We start from the raw sequence: 15,793 nt of genomic DNA on the forward strand, positions 1-15,793 counted from the left end.
TATGACTGCCCTGTGCTTTTCTGTTTTCATTCCATTTGACACAGATTTAAATCTTTTGAAATTCTAATCAAATCAACATAACGTAATATGTGTGTGCATAATGTAACATAACATAATGTTTTATATTGTTAGGAATATTTCAACATGAACACCTAACTTTTTGGCCATATATATATCAGCAACTGCACCAAATTGCATAATTTTGCTCCGTTTGGGCCTAAAATGAAGGTGTTTTTTTTTTCTTGTATGATACTAAATGGGCATAAACAGCTTAATGTATCAAATGTAAAAAAAAATAAATAAATAAATAAATTATCAGATATACATGAACATGCACAAAAAAATATAAATGCTTTCAATTTTTTATCTTAACAAATATACAGGTATTTTATAGCATAAATTTAATTGTTAAAAATGATATTTAAATTAAATTATTTGTTTTGTAGAAAGTGATTTTGTGAGAAAGTGATGTTTGTCCACCTCAAGAGGTCAAACTAACTATTGTAGGAAAAGATTATTTATTATATATGACTTTTGACATTTCTTACCACAATTTGGAACATGTAAATACAAGCAACTGTACATAACTTTGTTCATTTTATTGCGACTTATGAGCCCCTACAGTGAAGTGAGTGGAATTAACTGTCATAATTACAGTGGATAGCTGTATTAAAGTCCTTTTCAAGGAAAGTCTGGTACATATAAAGTCTTCAGTTGTACATGTACTTTGTTGCTGTCGTAAATCAGTCCACCAATTTAACCTAATTTCATACATGTTCACCAAACTTAAATACTACATACTTATATGTGATGGGAGAAACAAGCCTTTTCGAACCTTTGAATCATCTGAATCAATTGCTTTGCAAAAATGATACACTGTTTCGAAGTGTTCAAGACGCCACACTGGTGACGCCTGCTGGTCAGAACGTGTAAATGCTGCATAAACCCAGGCCTAAACAACTTTTACAAACTCGTTGCAAATACATTGTTGACTATTAAACATTACATTTCTTATATAATATGTGCTCTTTTATCAATTCAGGGCTTGTTTTGTTTGTTTTATGGAGGGCTTGTCTAAACAGCCCAATAATAGTCTGTAAACTACTACCACTGTTCCTTTTAATTATACATTTGCATTTATACATTTGGCAGATGCTTTTATCCAAAGCAACTTACAGTACATTCAGGCTAAACATTTTTTTATCAGTATGCATGTTCCCTTGGAATTGAACTCACAACCTTTTGCACTGCTAACACAATGCTCTACCACCAAGCCACAGGAACACTATACATGTTTTATACATGTTTTTATATAAAAAATAATAAATAATACAAATGTGTAAAAACTAGATAATGGTTCATCTGTGGGGGGTGTTTGTAAAGTTGCTTAGAATAAAAGTGTCTGCTAAATGAATAAATGTAAATGTCATCCGAATCCTTGTTTACTGACGTTACGTGACTTGGGCAGTTTGACATTCGCTCAAAATTATGGGTTCAAACAAATGATTCACAACGCATTCAAAGCAGTGTTTCAAAGCATCCATCACTTAATAAAAAAAAAAAGTTTACATACAGTTGCTTTAAAACCCTGAGTTGTGGTGTCTTTAATATTTTTTTTTGCAATAATTAGAAATAATTACAAATAAACATAAAAATAATTAAGTAACCCAGAATGGGATTTATTTTAAATTAAGAAAGCTGGTCAGGCACCAAATGTGGTATTGTTTTACTAGTGCTCATTTATTTCTTATAAATTAATGAAAAATATTTGTTCGCTAATTTTTATTACAACAACTTTGGTAATCACTTGTGCCTTTAAAATGACAATTTGTATGCTGATGGAAAGCGTCTTAAGTGGGGCATCAGTGAGCTCTCAGCAGGACATCAGAAGGGGTTTGGACGTGTTCTGGTGACCTGAGGTCACAGAAGGTCGTGACCCAACGCTGACCTCCTCTCCTCCATCCAGGAGGTCACTGGAGAGGAGCTGCCCACACAGTGTGTCCACCACCTGAACCACCGGAGTGCAGTCTGAAGGACCAGACAGGAGGTTAACCAGCAGTTTTGCATGAAAGAAAACAATGTGAGTAAAACACAGAAAAGCGGAGCTTACCGTGGCTTTTTCTAGTACACAGATCTAGTGTGTTGACTAATATTTTCCCCAAGATCCTGCGAGAGACTCTCTATCAAGGGTTAGAACACACAGGTTAGAGGTTTTTAGATTGACAAGTGCATTACAGAGATTAATCACTAGGTGGCAGTGTGGGCTTTTGCAGTGCCGTTTAGCACAGGCTATTCAGAAAAACACACTACTATACTATTTCTGCACTATATAGTATGAATATGGTCAATAGTTCTGTAGGCATAGAATAAAGTGCACTAAATTTGCCAAAATGAGCAGTAAACAACCAAAGCACACACTTATAACATTATATCCCACAATGCAATTATGCACATGATTTGATCTTCCATTTCCAGAGTGATGAATAAACAGGAAGTCATATTAACCAGGTCATTATAATGTCTTTAAACCTCTTTCTTGACTGTGAAAAGCTGAGACACAAACTGGATTACAAGTGTTAATTAACCATAAAATGATATGTGAACTTAGTTAGGGCATGTGATATCAGCATTGCATTCTACTGTTTGAAATGTTGTATATTGTGTAAAAATGTTTGTAAAAGAAATTGCAGGCAGTATATATTGTATAGCATACACATATTTTGAATATTATAGGCTCAGAAAACAGTGATGTTTGCTGATGAGTATTACATCCAAGTGATAGTTCCTGTGTATACTGAACTATTTGCATTTTACAAACTATGTTAATAATATATATTTATGTTCATATGTTAATATTGTATTTCTTTCAAAAGACTTAAGGCCTTCAGCTGAGCACAAGAAGTAGCTTCAGTAGATTCTCCTCAATGCATTAAATCAAGGATTTTCCAAATTGGAGATAGCAGGCAAGCTGCAGTGGTTTTGTGAGTTGATGAAAAGCCAATAATTCATTAAATATATTTAAAATAATTTAATGATTAAAAAAAGTTAATTAGATAAATAATAAAATGAAAAGAAGGAAATGTTTTATTTGCATGTTAGGTTACCATTAACCAACATCAGAGAACTGTCAGGAAGCAAATGTGTTCATTATTATTATTATTATATGTGAACTTATTGAAATATTTACTGAAAATCTCAGTGGATAATTTTTTTTGGTTAAAGGGTTTCAGATAAATTCCTGCATTAACAAAATAAATGCTTTCTTTATGACTTAAACCATAAGTAATTTTATTTTACATTTTAATACAGTTTAAGTAAATAATTTAATATAAATATAAAATGTAAATGAACAATTTTATATAGTTAAAACATTTAAATCTGATCAAATATAAAATACAAAATATTTATGAATAAATATTTGTAAAATAAATTAATGACTTTAAAACGTGTGTGTGTGTGTGTGTGTGTGTGTGTGTGTGTGTGTGTGTGATTTAATACATAATTTAGAATTTTTTTTTTTTTTTTTTTTTTTTCTGAAATGATGAATGATAAAAGAGGGACCCAAGCCATATATAATATCATATCATATCATATCATATCATATATCTTTGACAGTTTTTACACAGAAAGAGTGAAAATCTAGTTTTGAATTGAATTCTCACTTTATGTGGGATCTGCAGCAGTAATGTGAGCGTGTCAGTCAGTCTCTCCTCCAGCGGTGAAGGATAAACTTTCAAACTCTCTACCTCTTTCTGCTTCATCTGCAGGATATGACAGAAGGCAGGTGTTCATTAGAGATGATGTGGTGTATGATTTTCCATTATTATAGTTTCCTCTTTAACGCTCACATTTCCTGCTTCATTTCTCCTCTCATCTGCTTGAGGAATCCACACACGTGCTTTAGGTTCTTTGCTGTGAGCGGAGCTCTGAGAGACAAGCCAGTTACAGATAGCAGCTTTCTGACACCTGGAAAAGAACAAGTCAAATTAATGCATACCTGTGTTGTGGTCAAAATGCAGAAAAGCATGTTTTTTATATTTAAGTTTTATTCACCCTTTGGCACAGCAGTGTAATCTGTTGATGAGCTGTTTCACCTGCAGGTGGCAGCATTGTCCTTCATCCATGCCCCTCTCCTCCTCTTCCTCGTCGGATGCTGCACAACCCTCTACTGACCTCTGCAGGTCTTCTTCTGCACAGAGATGTCACATGACCACTACTGCCTTTAATGTACTGCATGCATGCAACTATTTTTCCAGTATGTATACTTTACACAAAATTTGTGGGATACTTTGATTTGCCAAAATGTGAAGTACACAGCAGGGCAAAGTGCTAGGAAAGCTGTATCATCGGCTTGATTGCCCACTTCTACTGTGACGAATGAACTTATAGCACTGAAATGTATTTATTAGATTTTATAAAATATAATGTAAATTATATTGTGAAACTACTTTCAAAGTGAATAAATGTATAATTGGATAGATCTCAAATAAATATAAAATGTAGTTATTAATTTATTATTTAAATGATTAAATTTTTTATATTTATTATTAGTATTATATTTATATGTTTAAAAAAATGTAAGCAATATATTGTAAATATTGTTGGTTTCTAACAATGTAAAATCATGCAAATGTTTATTTTAGATGACGTTATTTATTTACATCTTTAAAATTAGGTTACAATATGAATAATTTTGTTAATGTTTTAGTTTACTATTATTATTAATAAAAAAAAATGTATGTTTATTTCTGCGTTTATTTCTGCACAGCACTTGTAAAATTAAACATGCAATTAGATGAGTTCACATGACAAAAATTAGGCATGATACTGTTTAATAATTTTTAATGCATGATGCATTTTTTTAAAGAAAAAGAGCACATCCTTTGCAGTCTGCAGTATGCTAGTGTTCCATTTAGATCACATCCTATTGTGATTTCATACAGTCTGAATGAGAAATTGATTTGTTTATGGTGTTTTTGATGGCTTACCTCTTCTGCCATCATCATGACTGGTTGGGGAGGGGAATCCAGACCCACATGGTTCAGCTAGTATTTCGGTTTTGTTCATATTTAGCTTTACACAGGTGCACTGGGCCCTAAGAATAAGTCATAAAGCACTGTAAATATGAATACATAACCTTCTGTGCAGGTGAGTCAAGATGTTTGGAATCAAAATGTTTAATGTCACATAACTTAAAGAGATAGTTCTGCACGCTGCATTTCTTATGCTGCTGATGCATTACAGTAACAAGTTGATTATTGTCCCTGCAGAGCGTGTGGATCTTCTGAGAGAGGAACCTGGCAGGTTGGGACCTGATTTTCCAGGTGAGGAATGAGCATTACATCACCGCTCTGTCATGTAAATAATGCAATATTAACACAGATATTAATCTGCTAAGAGTCTACTGAAAGCTGCACTTGATTGATTGCAAGGTTAATGTGAGCTAAAGTTTTACAGCACTGGCATTTGGCCATTTATAAGTTCATTATACTTAAACTTAATACAGTTTTTAGTTTGTGTAATCTCTAATGCTTACTGAACTGCAGTTAGAGCAGTGTTCCAGAAACCTGTGTAAAAATTGGTTTGGTGATGCTAGTGGCGCTGAAATTACACATTTCCTGTTACACTGTATATCTGTATATACTGTAGATACGTCTTTGATGTCTGATGGTCCAGGCAGCATACCTGCATAAAGACGAGTCTGGACCTTACATCCTTCCTCACAGGATATAATAATAAGACATCTAGACTAGTTAGATGCTGTAATAGGGCTTTGTATGATTTGCTTTAATACTCATACTTGAAAGCGAATGACTAATAACTGTTTGCAGGAAACTGTGCCGTCCTGTGTTATTAAAGCAGGTCATTACTATCCGTCAAGGAAAAATCAAGCATGCCCTGCAACTCTGCTCATGTCAACCGCTGCTTCTTGATTCACTAACACAAACTGAAACATCAGTGCAGGTCATAATCGTACAGTTATGCGAGATTTTTTGTTGAATATGTCTTCTCGTCTCGAGTCTTAGAGAAGACCTGTGAGCAGATTTTTTTATGTTATTGAACATTGATGATATTTGATTTGAAATACTATTAAAACAACTGTTTTACATTTGAATATATTTTAAATTCTAATTTATTCCTTTGATGCAAAGCTGAATTTTCACCATCATTACTCTTCTTCAGTGTCACATGATCCTTCAGAAATCTTTCTAATTTGCTGCTCAAGAAGTGTTTCTTATTATTATCGATGTTGAAAACAATATTTTGCATGAACTATTTATCTTCAAGAATCTGTTGTGAATAGAAAGCCCTTCGTTATTTCATTATTTGAAAATCATTTGAAACCTAAATGTCTGTACTGACACTTTTGATTGATTTAATGCATCCTTGATAAATATTAATTTCTTTTAAAAAAATAACAATAAAAACATTACTGCCCCCAAAGCTCTTTATTAACTGTAGTGTAGGCATGCATGTATGTGACTGAAATTCTAGCATTAGATAAATCCAAGGAATCTACCTGAACGTCTCCAGCTGGCTCTCCAGACTCTGAGCTCGTTGAGCCTGCTCTTGTAAGGCCCTCACCCCCTGCAGCCCTGCGGCCAGTGACTCTCTGACCTCTTCAGTCCTCTTCTTAATCCGTGTGTTTTCAGTCCGGACGCTGTCCAGCAGCTCCTGCATCCTGCTAATCTCTCCATAAGCCGCCATCAGCTCTTCCTCTAACCTCTGGTTAAACCTCATGGCTTCCTCCAGCTGTCCATCACGTGAAGCACGGATCAGTTCCAGCTCTCGTAGAAGGTCTTTAGTGCTTCTTCTGGAGTCCCATTCCATGTGTTTGGATTGCTGTGTTTTTGTTTTGCAGTTTTGGGTTTCAGCAGTATTTTGGGACGGCATGTCTCTTCGGCGTAACGCGACCTCCAGTGCCAAACACCGCGCGTCGCTGCTCTGGAGGGCTGAACGCAGATCCTCCACCAGCTCCCTCAGACTGGCGTTCTCCAGCTCTAGCTGATCCTGCCATCTTCTCTGAGGGTTAATATCCACTGCCACAGTAATGCCTAAACACAACAAAAAACAGCCTTTTGCTTTTAAATTAGTGAATAAAAATATATAAATGTTTTATTAATCAACTATTTTAATAAAAACTGTGCAATATAAATAAATTATAAATATAATATTATTATCATAATACAATTATATATTAATTAATTATTTCAAAATTATTTTGGTAACAGTTACAATAAGGTTCCATTTGCTAACATTAGTTAATTACATTAGTTAACATAAACTAACACTCAAAAATGTCTTAGTTAATTAAAGTTACATGATTCAAATCCAAAGTTGTGTGTTCATATTATTTAATGGACCTGAGCTAACATGGACTAACAAAGAACAGTTGTATTTTTATTAACTAACCTTAACAAACTAAATAAATCTGGTATACTAATAATTACTGTAGCAAGTATTGATCATTAATGTTAGTTGTTGCATTAAATATAGCTAACAAATGGAAACTTGTTGTAAAGTGTTAACATTATTTTAATAAATATGATAATTGGTCTTTTTTATTATTATAATGTAATAATAATGTAATTCGGATATTTTATGTTATGAAATATGTTAACATATATTTTATGTTTGTGTATGTGACGAATACAAAATCTTGAATCTATGAGATAAGTAAAATCATTTGAATTAAAATTACATATGCTTTTAATTATGGATATTTATTTTTATTTTACCATTATTATTTAATTTTGGCTAATTTATTAAACAAATAAATAAATATTACACACACACACACACACAAACACACACACACTAAATCTTAGTATATTTCTATAAATTCATTTTCTAGCTGCTTGTTTAAAAAAAAAAAAAGATTTAATTTTGTATGAAATATGATCAGTAAATAAATCAGTCAAGTTTATTTGGATTATTATCACTAAGAAAATGCATTTTTTTATGGCACAGTCAAACACTCACAAATCTCCGTTTAGTAAATATTCATTGTTAATCATTAAAAGCTAAACAAAAAATCCCCTAAGGCTCGAGTTTTTGAATTGAAAAATACAGGTATTCAATTATTCCAGCTGTCCTGGCAGCTCAGGTGTGTATGAATCTCTTACCTGTGTTTCTCTTGGTTTCCGCAGCAGAACTCTGCAGATGATCCGGACTCTGAGATGATGCTGGACTCCTCATTGACCCCTTCCGGACCTGTTGGTCTGCAGACAGATCAAAACTGACGCACTTTCTCCTCCGGACGCGGGGACACCGGAGTCTGATCTCGCGCTCGATGTGCTCGGTCTCCTCACTGACCGGAAGTCGAACTCCCTTCTGCCCTTCCTGCGCTTTTAGCGAGAAAAATCCACATAGTCGTGCGTGGAATTCTTTAAAGTTAAGCAGACGAGGAAGTCCATCGCAAATGTCCCGGTGCTCTGAGGTGACGTTCTCAGTCCCCGCGCTCGCGGGGAATCCCAAAATCAAACACAGACTCCTAAAGTCCTCATTCGAAACGAGATCGCCGTTGTAAAAGGCGAGGTGATGAAACACCTCCTGGAGGTACTGGTCCACACCGGTGGCCAAAACCACGATCTCGTTTTCCACGCAGGGATCTGATTCTGGGCTGAAGTGGTGCGCGAGCGCGCATTTGAGCCACTCGCTTTTACGCGCAGCGCGGATCCGCGAGACCTGCATGACTGAAGACATCCACAGAACACTGCATTCTTTTACATTTCTTTCTTAAAACAACTTACATCATTGAGCAATTGAAACATGTGCTCTAAATTACTGGAAACTTACCCGATAGGAGTGTAAAAAGGTAATTACTTTACATTACAGTGTCAATTTAACATTTAGCCTAAAATTAACTTAATTTAAACTGCATTGCTGACTTCAAATCCTTTCGTCAACCTATTCCTTCGGGGATTGTGGTTGTGTGCGTCTTCAAAAGACACACTCCACCCTTTGGGTTGACAGAGGTGTGTGTGTGTGTGTGTGTGTGTGTGTGTGTGTGTGTGTGTGTGTGTGTGTGTGTGTGTTTCCCAGGGCACGTGAAAGCTTTCAGATCTGTCCAATCACTGCTCACTTCAGGCTGAGGATTTTTGGACCTCGACCAAGAAAGTGATCTTGTCTGGAGCTTAAAGACACTTCATACAGGTAATGTGGACTCTTTTAAATGGAAGCTTTTATCTAAGTTTACAGATCACTTTGAGGAGTTTTCAAGCATGACTCACTGACTTACAAGAGACTAAAATGAAGCAGGTAACACCCATGCAGATGTAGCCCTGAGAAATTATTTTCCTAGCAAAAACATATATATAAAAATCCATAAATGGCAAAAAAGTAATCAGAATAATATATGTATATATCATCATCATCACAGAAATAAATTATATTTTAAAGTATATTAAAAAGAAAACCACTATATTAAATGGTAATAATATTTTACAATATAACTGTTTTTTTTTTCATTAGTATTGTTTGATGTGTATATATATATATATATATATATATATATATATATATATATATATATATATATATATATATATATATATATATACTGTATATAGGCAGTATCAAATAGTCTATAAATAAAAATAACCAACATTTAATTTGTGAATGTGTCTGGTTCTGCTACATATCAGTTTATCTATGACCCTAAATACTTATTTATGTAACGAAAAAAAAAGGCCTACAGCTTTAGTCTTCTAGTCTTTTGACTTCCCCAAAAAAGACCCTAGCAGACATACGATACAAACGTCCTGTGTTAGTGTCTCTCAGATACCACTCCGGAAATAACTGTCCTCACCTTAATAGACTATCATCTTAGTTCATGACAAATACTGTCATCCCACAGGAAATACTCCCACAAATACACCTGATAGCTCATGCTGTCACGTCTCATGTTGTATTTACCCACCAAATCATTCTTTTTTTCGGTGTAGTGACTCAGAGAAAAGTGCTCTTGTTGAAAGGTGAGCGTAAGCACTGAGGTGAAGTAGACCATCATTGTTTAGGTGTTTTTTGCATTTTCTGGAAGGTGAATCAGCAGTCAATCTTTGTCCTACATTTGTTGTTATGTCTTAAATCGTGTTGCATCTCTTCGTGGAGTGCCAGATTGTCCATAGATGTCAGATATCATGCCATCATACGTTTGCTGGTTTTTGTCAGGTCTTGATGGGACAAGTCAAGACTCCAAAGTCGTGACCTATTGCACAGAAAAGCAGACATAATTTTGTCAATCATGGATCACAGACATGTTCGTGTTCATCCAGGGTCCATTAATCTCAGAAAACACTTTTTGCTCATAAATTACACCTTTTTAGTATCATTTTGTAAAAACATAACAGTAAATAGTTTTTGCATGTTATGTGACTGCTAAGGTGTTTTAAGGAATTTGGCTTATCAAACACCATAAAAAAACATAATATAGTGTACATTATTTATCCACTATTCATTGACTTTCATATTTGACTTTTTAATGACTTTTATAATTGCTAAGTTTGTTTTAAAGGGTTTTTTATGCATTGTCAAACATAGTTTTTATAGTTTTATAAAATAAGTACTAAAGATAATTATCTGCTGTCTATTAAAAATATATGATTAGGAGCATACACTTTTCATTATCTGTAATTAAACTACTAATTTTATAATCACATACATATATATATATATATATATATATATATATATATATATATAGTATATTTTAATATTATAATATTGTTTATTTTAGTGTGTTGCCCATTTGTTGAGATGCAAATGTTAAGCATTAAGGTTTTTATATGTTAGCTTTATTACATATGAGTAATTATGAAATGTAAATAATATTTATTAATAATTTGTTATCCATATTAAAACCACTAATTATTATGTTGTTTTGCAAGATGATGGCATTGGCCTCTTACCTAGTATTAATTATAAGTCTGACCTAACTGCTTTGATAAACTAACTTTGCTATTTGAATTTTGGAATGTGTAACCAAAGAAAAAAAACATACACATTTCAAAGGTGCACAGCAATCATCCCACATCCATCTTAGTTAAAGATTACCCAGAAACCTGTTCACCTGCTTCAGGTAATCAACGGGTAAAACCTCAACATCACAAATGTGTTCATTGTTTTCCTCTTGTGTTTGGAAATAGATTTGAGGCTACATTTAATCGTCACATTTTGTATTGTAAGAAGTCGCCAAGATAAGCAAAGCACAAACACAAAAAACAGTCGTGAACAGACTGAATGAGTGATGAGAGCAGAGCACTTTAACCAGTGCGAAAGAGTCACTCTCAGAATAAATCCTCTCAATAGACTCCCTAATGATGCATGAAATAGATGTCATTTCTTTTGACAGATCTTTTTCAGATTACTCTGATTTTCATTGCCGTCCTTAGGCAAATGGGATTGTAATGCTGTGCATGGAAAATGAAACGCCCCCAGATCAATAGTGAGCCATTCACTTCCAAAACCTGCAGCTGCTCTTCGAAAGCTGGTTTACTTTGCATGAAAGGAGCTTATTTGAAACTGAAAGGTTTTGGAGCCCACGGCAGTGCCATAATAAGAGCAGGGGTGTCAGGGGTCAAAGGGCCATAGGGAGAAGATACAGACCATGTATCTGGAAGGTAATTTCTCTGTTGATGGGTTTGGGATCTTGGCTTTTGTTTAGTCCATATGTGCTTCTGTGAGTCGAACTCAGCGCAGGTTAGAGATGTGTGTATGAGCAGGTAGAGACAAACACTATCATCACACTCCTCCCTTGACCGAGATTGGGTCTCAGAGGAAATATCCCAACCCATCTTAAGGATGTCTAGGTCTCAGACTCTGTTGCGATCTCTTCTGAAACTCTAGATCCATGTGAAACTTTTTTTAATTCAGAAGCAATTCAATCTCATTGCTGTCTATTTGAAACTATTTTAAATTAAATTCTTCTCTGGAAATGTAATATGCTGAGAGGGCAGCATGGCAGTTGTGTTGCGTGTTATCACATGTATTCTTTCAGTTGATAACATAGTTGATAATCTCAGATTTAGATGTTTTTGCTTTCAGAGGTGTGTAATTTTCCTGTGGCTTCGTGAGCATTGTAAAGGTTGTGGGTTCAATTCCCAGGGAACACATATGGTAAAAAAAAAAAAATGTATAGCCTGAATGCACTGTAAGTCGCTTTGGATAAAAGTTTTCAATGCATACATGTGCATTCCACTGCAATGTCTCATTGATTTCTAGAAGGACTGAAATTCCTTCAGTTCTTCACACAGTCCCTTATCTTGCCAACATTTACAACAGCCTATAAAAGACAATAAATACATGTTTGTGTTCCACCACTGAACACACTCTCTTGGAGTAGCTTTTCTTCTGTAGGAAAAATGGATCTTAGTTCCTGAACCTCACTGGATTTTTTTTTTTTTTTTTTTTTTTTTGAGATTATGGTGTGCTAGTTGTATACATATGATGTCAAAGCCTGTAAATATTACCTGCCAAGAACATGTAAGGTTCATATTTCACCCTAAATTCAAAAAGAAAAATCTTAGCATAAAGGCTTATTATGACATTATGTTCGTAACAATTTGATGTTTCTGTCCTAATCCTTTTTGTGATATACACCAATTTACATTTATAAATTTAGTAGGTACTTTTAACCACAGCAACCTGTAATGATAATTGTTATAATTAGTATAATTAATGATCTCTCTTATACGGGAACTAAATATTGACACACATATAATGACACACACACACACACACACACACACACACACATTAAATTAAGTAAATAAATATAAATAATAAATTAATATTTATTTTACTTAATTTTATATATATATATATATATATATATATATATATATATATATATATATATATATATATATATATATATATATATATATATATAATGTATACATTTATAAACAATGTTTTAAGTAATCATTACAATTAATTATCTCTTATACAGAAACAATATATTAATAAGAAATATATAATGATAAACTCACATCAATGAAATTAAGTAAATATAAATAACTTAATTTAATTTTTTTATTTGTGTTTAATTATATTTAATTTTTTAATGTAGTTATGAAACTTATGAAACTTTAGCTTTTGAAATTTAACCCTGCAGGTTCTTTCCCTATGTGTTGTTCTGCTATTATATAACTCAATCCATGCATTTACATTGTGTCTTTTCACTCTGAATGGAGGCTGAAAACTTTAAAGCAAACAATCTTTTGAAGCGCTTTTCTTTCTTTCATAATTCATGCGTATGTGTTTCCACCACCTGTTCATTGAGCCTCTCCTTTTTTCTTTCCAAATGAACCAGCTTCTCTTAAAGGCAATTGTCTACCTTTAGCTTTGCAGACAACAGATGCCACACGCAGAAATAGCTCCAGCCTTTAAATCAGGTATTGTTCCTGCTGTAAAGACCTGCAGGAGACTGAGGACGCAGAAGCTCTGGCGGATTTACAAGAGACCTGGAGGACTGTGTGTGGCCTGACACTCAGCAGAGCTGGTTAAATTGATCAGGGCTCGTCTGTGAAGAGAGGGAGGATGAGACACTAAAGAAAGACATAAAAACTCTGACTGCAGTGCAGATGGCTGCCGGATCTTCACATCCACCATCCACAGACTAAATGGGGCTTTAATGATGTCACTTCAGCCACTTCTTAGGGGACCAGCAGAGCTTTAGTGAATTAATCTGGGAAAAGTGAATAATAGACATTTACATTTACTGCATGCTTTCAGAAAAAAAAAAAAAAAAACGAAAAAAACCTACAGTACATTTAAGGTATTAATAAAATTCATGCATTCCATGGGAATTAAACCCCTGACCTTGGTGTTTCTAGTACAATACTGTTTCAGTAGAAATGATCCACATGATTGTAAAAATGTTAAAATGAAACTTTCTTTGTAGCTGAAAATATCCTAAAACCTTGAATTCATTTATTTTGTATTCAAATAAATGCAACAAACAACAATGTGGTGTCATTTATTATAAGTTATTATTAATGTTTTGAATTAGCTTATACTATTATAAATAAAATATAAATTATAAATATAATACTATTCATTATGTAAATTGTTCATGTGTGAAATATTACATGCATATATCCGTATCGTCTGTTTTCTATCAAGGATTTATTTTTTATTCTTTTTGTGGAACAAAAGTGCATCTGTAAAGAAAGGGGCTTTTGAAATGTCAGTTTTATGGCCATCTTGTGGGGTGAAAGAGTGGGGTCATGAATATGTTTAGAAACCCATCTGTCTCCTTTTAGTTAAATTACCCAGCATTTGTATTTATTGTGCAGAGAATAATTCACAGAATAGATTTTGTGTGTATCTGTGTTTTTTAATGTAGAAAGAATACATGTAAATGTAAAGTGCACGTGCATGAAAAAGAGAGGCCAGGACAGACGCAACTGCACCAGAAGTGTCAACATGAACTTTGAAAGGGCAATTTGTCTTGGGTGTGGAACTCTTCAGGTCTCCCAGAAAGAATAACTCTTTATAGTTGGGTTTCTTTTAAAGTAAACAGATAATTCATTGTCTGTTCAGTCGGAGTGCACATTACTCTTTGGCATTGCATGAACTGCTTTAGTAGTGTTTCTGCAGAAACAAGTTCAGAGTTTCCAGGATACATTGTTAGGAGACCAACTCCCTTCAGAAAAATCACACAACATTCCAGTCCTCAAGAACAATTGAGAATCCCTGACTAAAGAGGAAACAGTTGACACAGACATGTATCTGCAAGTGTGAAAGCATGACAGTGTGTGTAATGGCCCACTCATCACCTATAATATGCCTGAGAGGGATCGTTTCCTGTTTGGCAAAGTAAATTAATAGTCAAGTAGAAGATATTTCAGACTAACACAGAACTATATATACATATATATATATATATATATATATATATATATATATATATATATATATATATATATATATATATATATATATATATATATATATATATATATATATATAGTATACACAGCACTCTATTAATAATTTAATATGCCAGTGTGACATAAGGCATACTCTTTAAAGAAGTTAGCTAGTTGGGGACATCTAGTGGCTGAATGTTGCCATCAACCAAGGTTATTATAATTACCAATTCTTACTAGATTTTATTTAGTTTAACTTGTGTAATATAACTGTAAAATATATAGACAATATATTATAAAATGACAATATTATAATAAAGAAATATACATATATATATATATATATATATATATATATATATATGTATATATATATATATATATATATATATATATACATATATATATATATACATATATATATATACATATATATATATATATATATATATATATATATATATATATATATATAATTAATAAATAAATAAAATGACAAAAATACAAAGCAAACTAAAATACATTTTAATTTAACTTAAATTAAAATGAAAAATAAAAATAAAAACCTATTTTAAATGGTAATAAAAACTATGATAGTATCTCGCTATGTAATATAACATGTATAATATTTACAATTTAGCCTAATACAATATAATATATAAAAGTATTAATTATAGTAATATATTATATCATACTAATCATGTAAAATATTAGAACATTTTAGAAAACGGTTCTAAAATATGTAAATGGCTTGCGAATGTTGCAAGGAAAATAAGAAAGAAACAATCACGTATTATATTACATTACATTATTTTTTATGTAATTTGACCAGTTTTATTTTCCCTGCAACATTCAGTAAACCTTTTTTGTATTATTTTGCAGTTTATATGTTATCCATAAACTATTTACAAATATTG

General features: G+C 33.0%; 1 protein-coding gene across 1 annotated transcript; it reads right to left on the reverse strand.

Annotated features, from left to right (window-relative positions):
• Positions 1–1,712: 1,712 nt before the first annotated feature.
• LOC128022098 (EF-hand and coiled-coil domain-containing protein 1) lies at positions 1,713–8,958 on the reverse strand. The gene is made up of 9 exons (XM_052609337.1): positions 8,800–8,958; positions 8,127–8,696; positions 6,521–7,055; positions 4,989–5,095; positions 4,054–4,189; positions 3,849–3,966; positions 3,663–3,761; positions 2,111–2,180; positions 1,713–2,028 (listed from the first exon to the last, which is right to left on the reverse strand). Exons 2-9 carry the CDS (start codon positions 8,692–8,694, stop codon positions 1,874–1,876), a joined length of 1,788 nt encoding a protein of 595 aa, XP_052465297.1. The 5' UTR covers positions 8,695–8,696; positions 8,800–8,958; the 3' UTR covers positions 1,713–1,873.
• Positions 8,959–15,793: the final 6,835 nt, after the last annotated feature.

Source organism: Carassius gibelio, chromosome A11 (assembly GCF_023724105.1).
Source record: "Carassius gibelio isolate Cgi1373 ecotype wild population from Czech Republic chromosome A11, carGib1.2-hapl.c, whole genome shotgun sequence".
NCBI classification, from domain to species: domain Eukaryota; kingdom Metazoa; phylum Chordata; class Actinopteri; order Cypriniformes; family Cyprinidae; genus Carassius; species Carassius gibelio.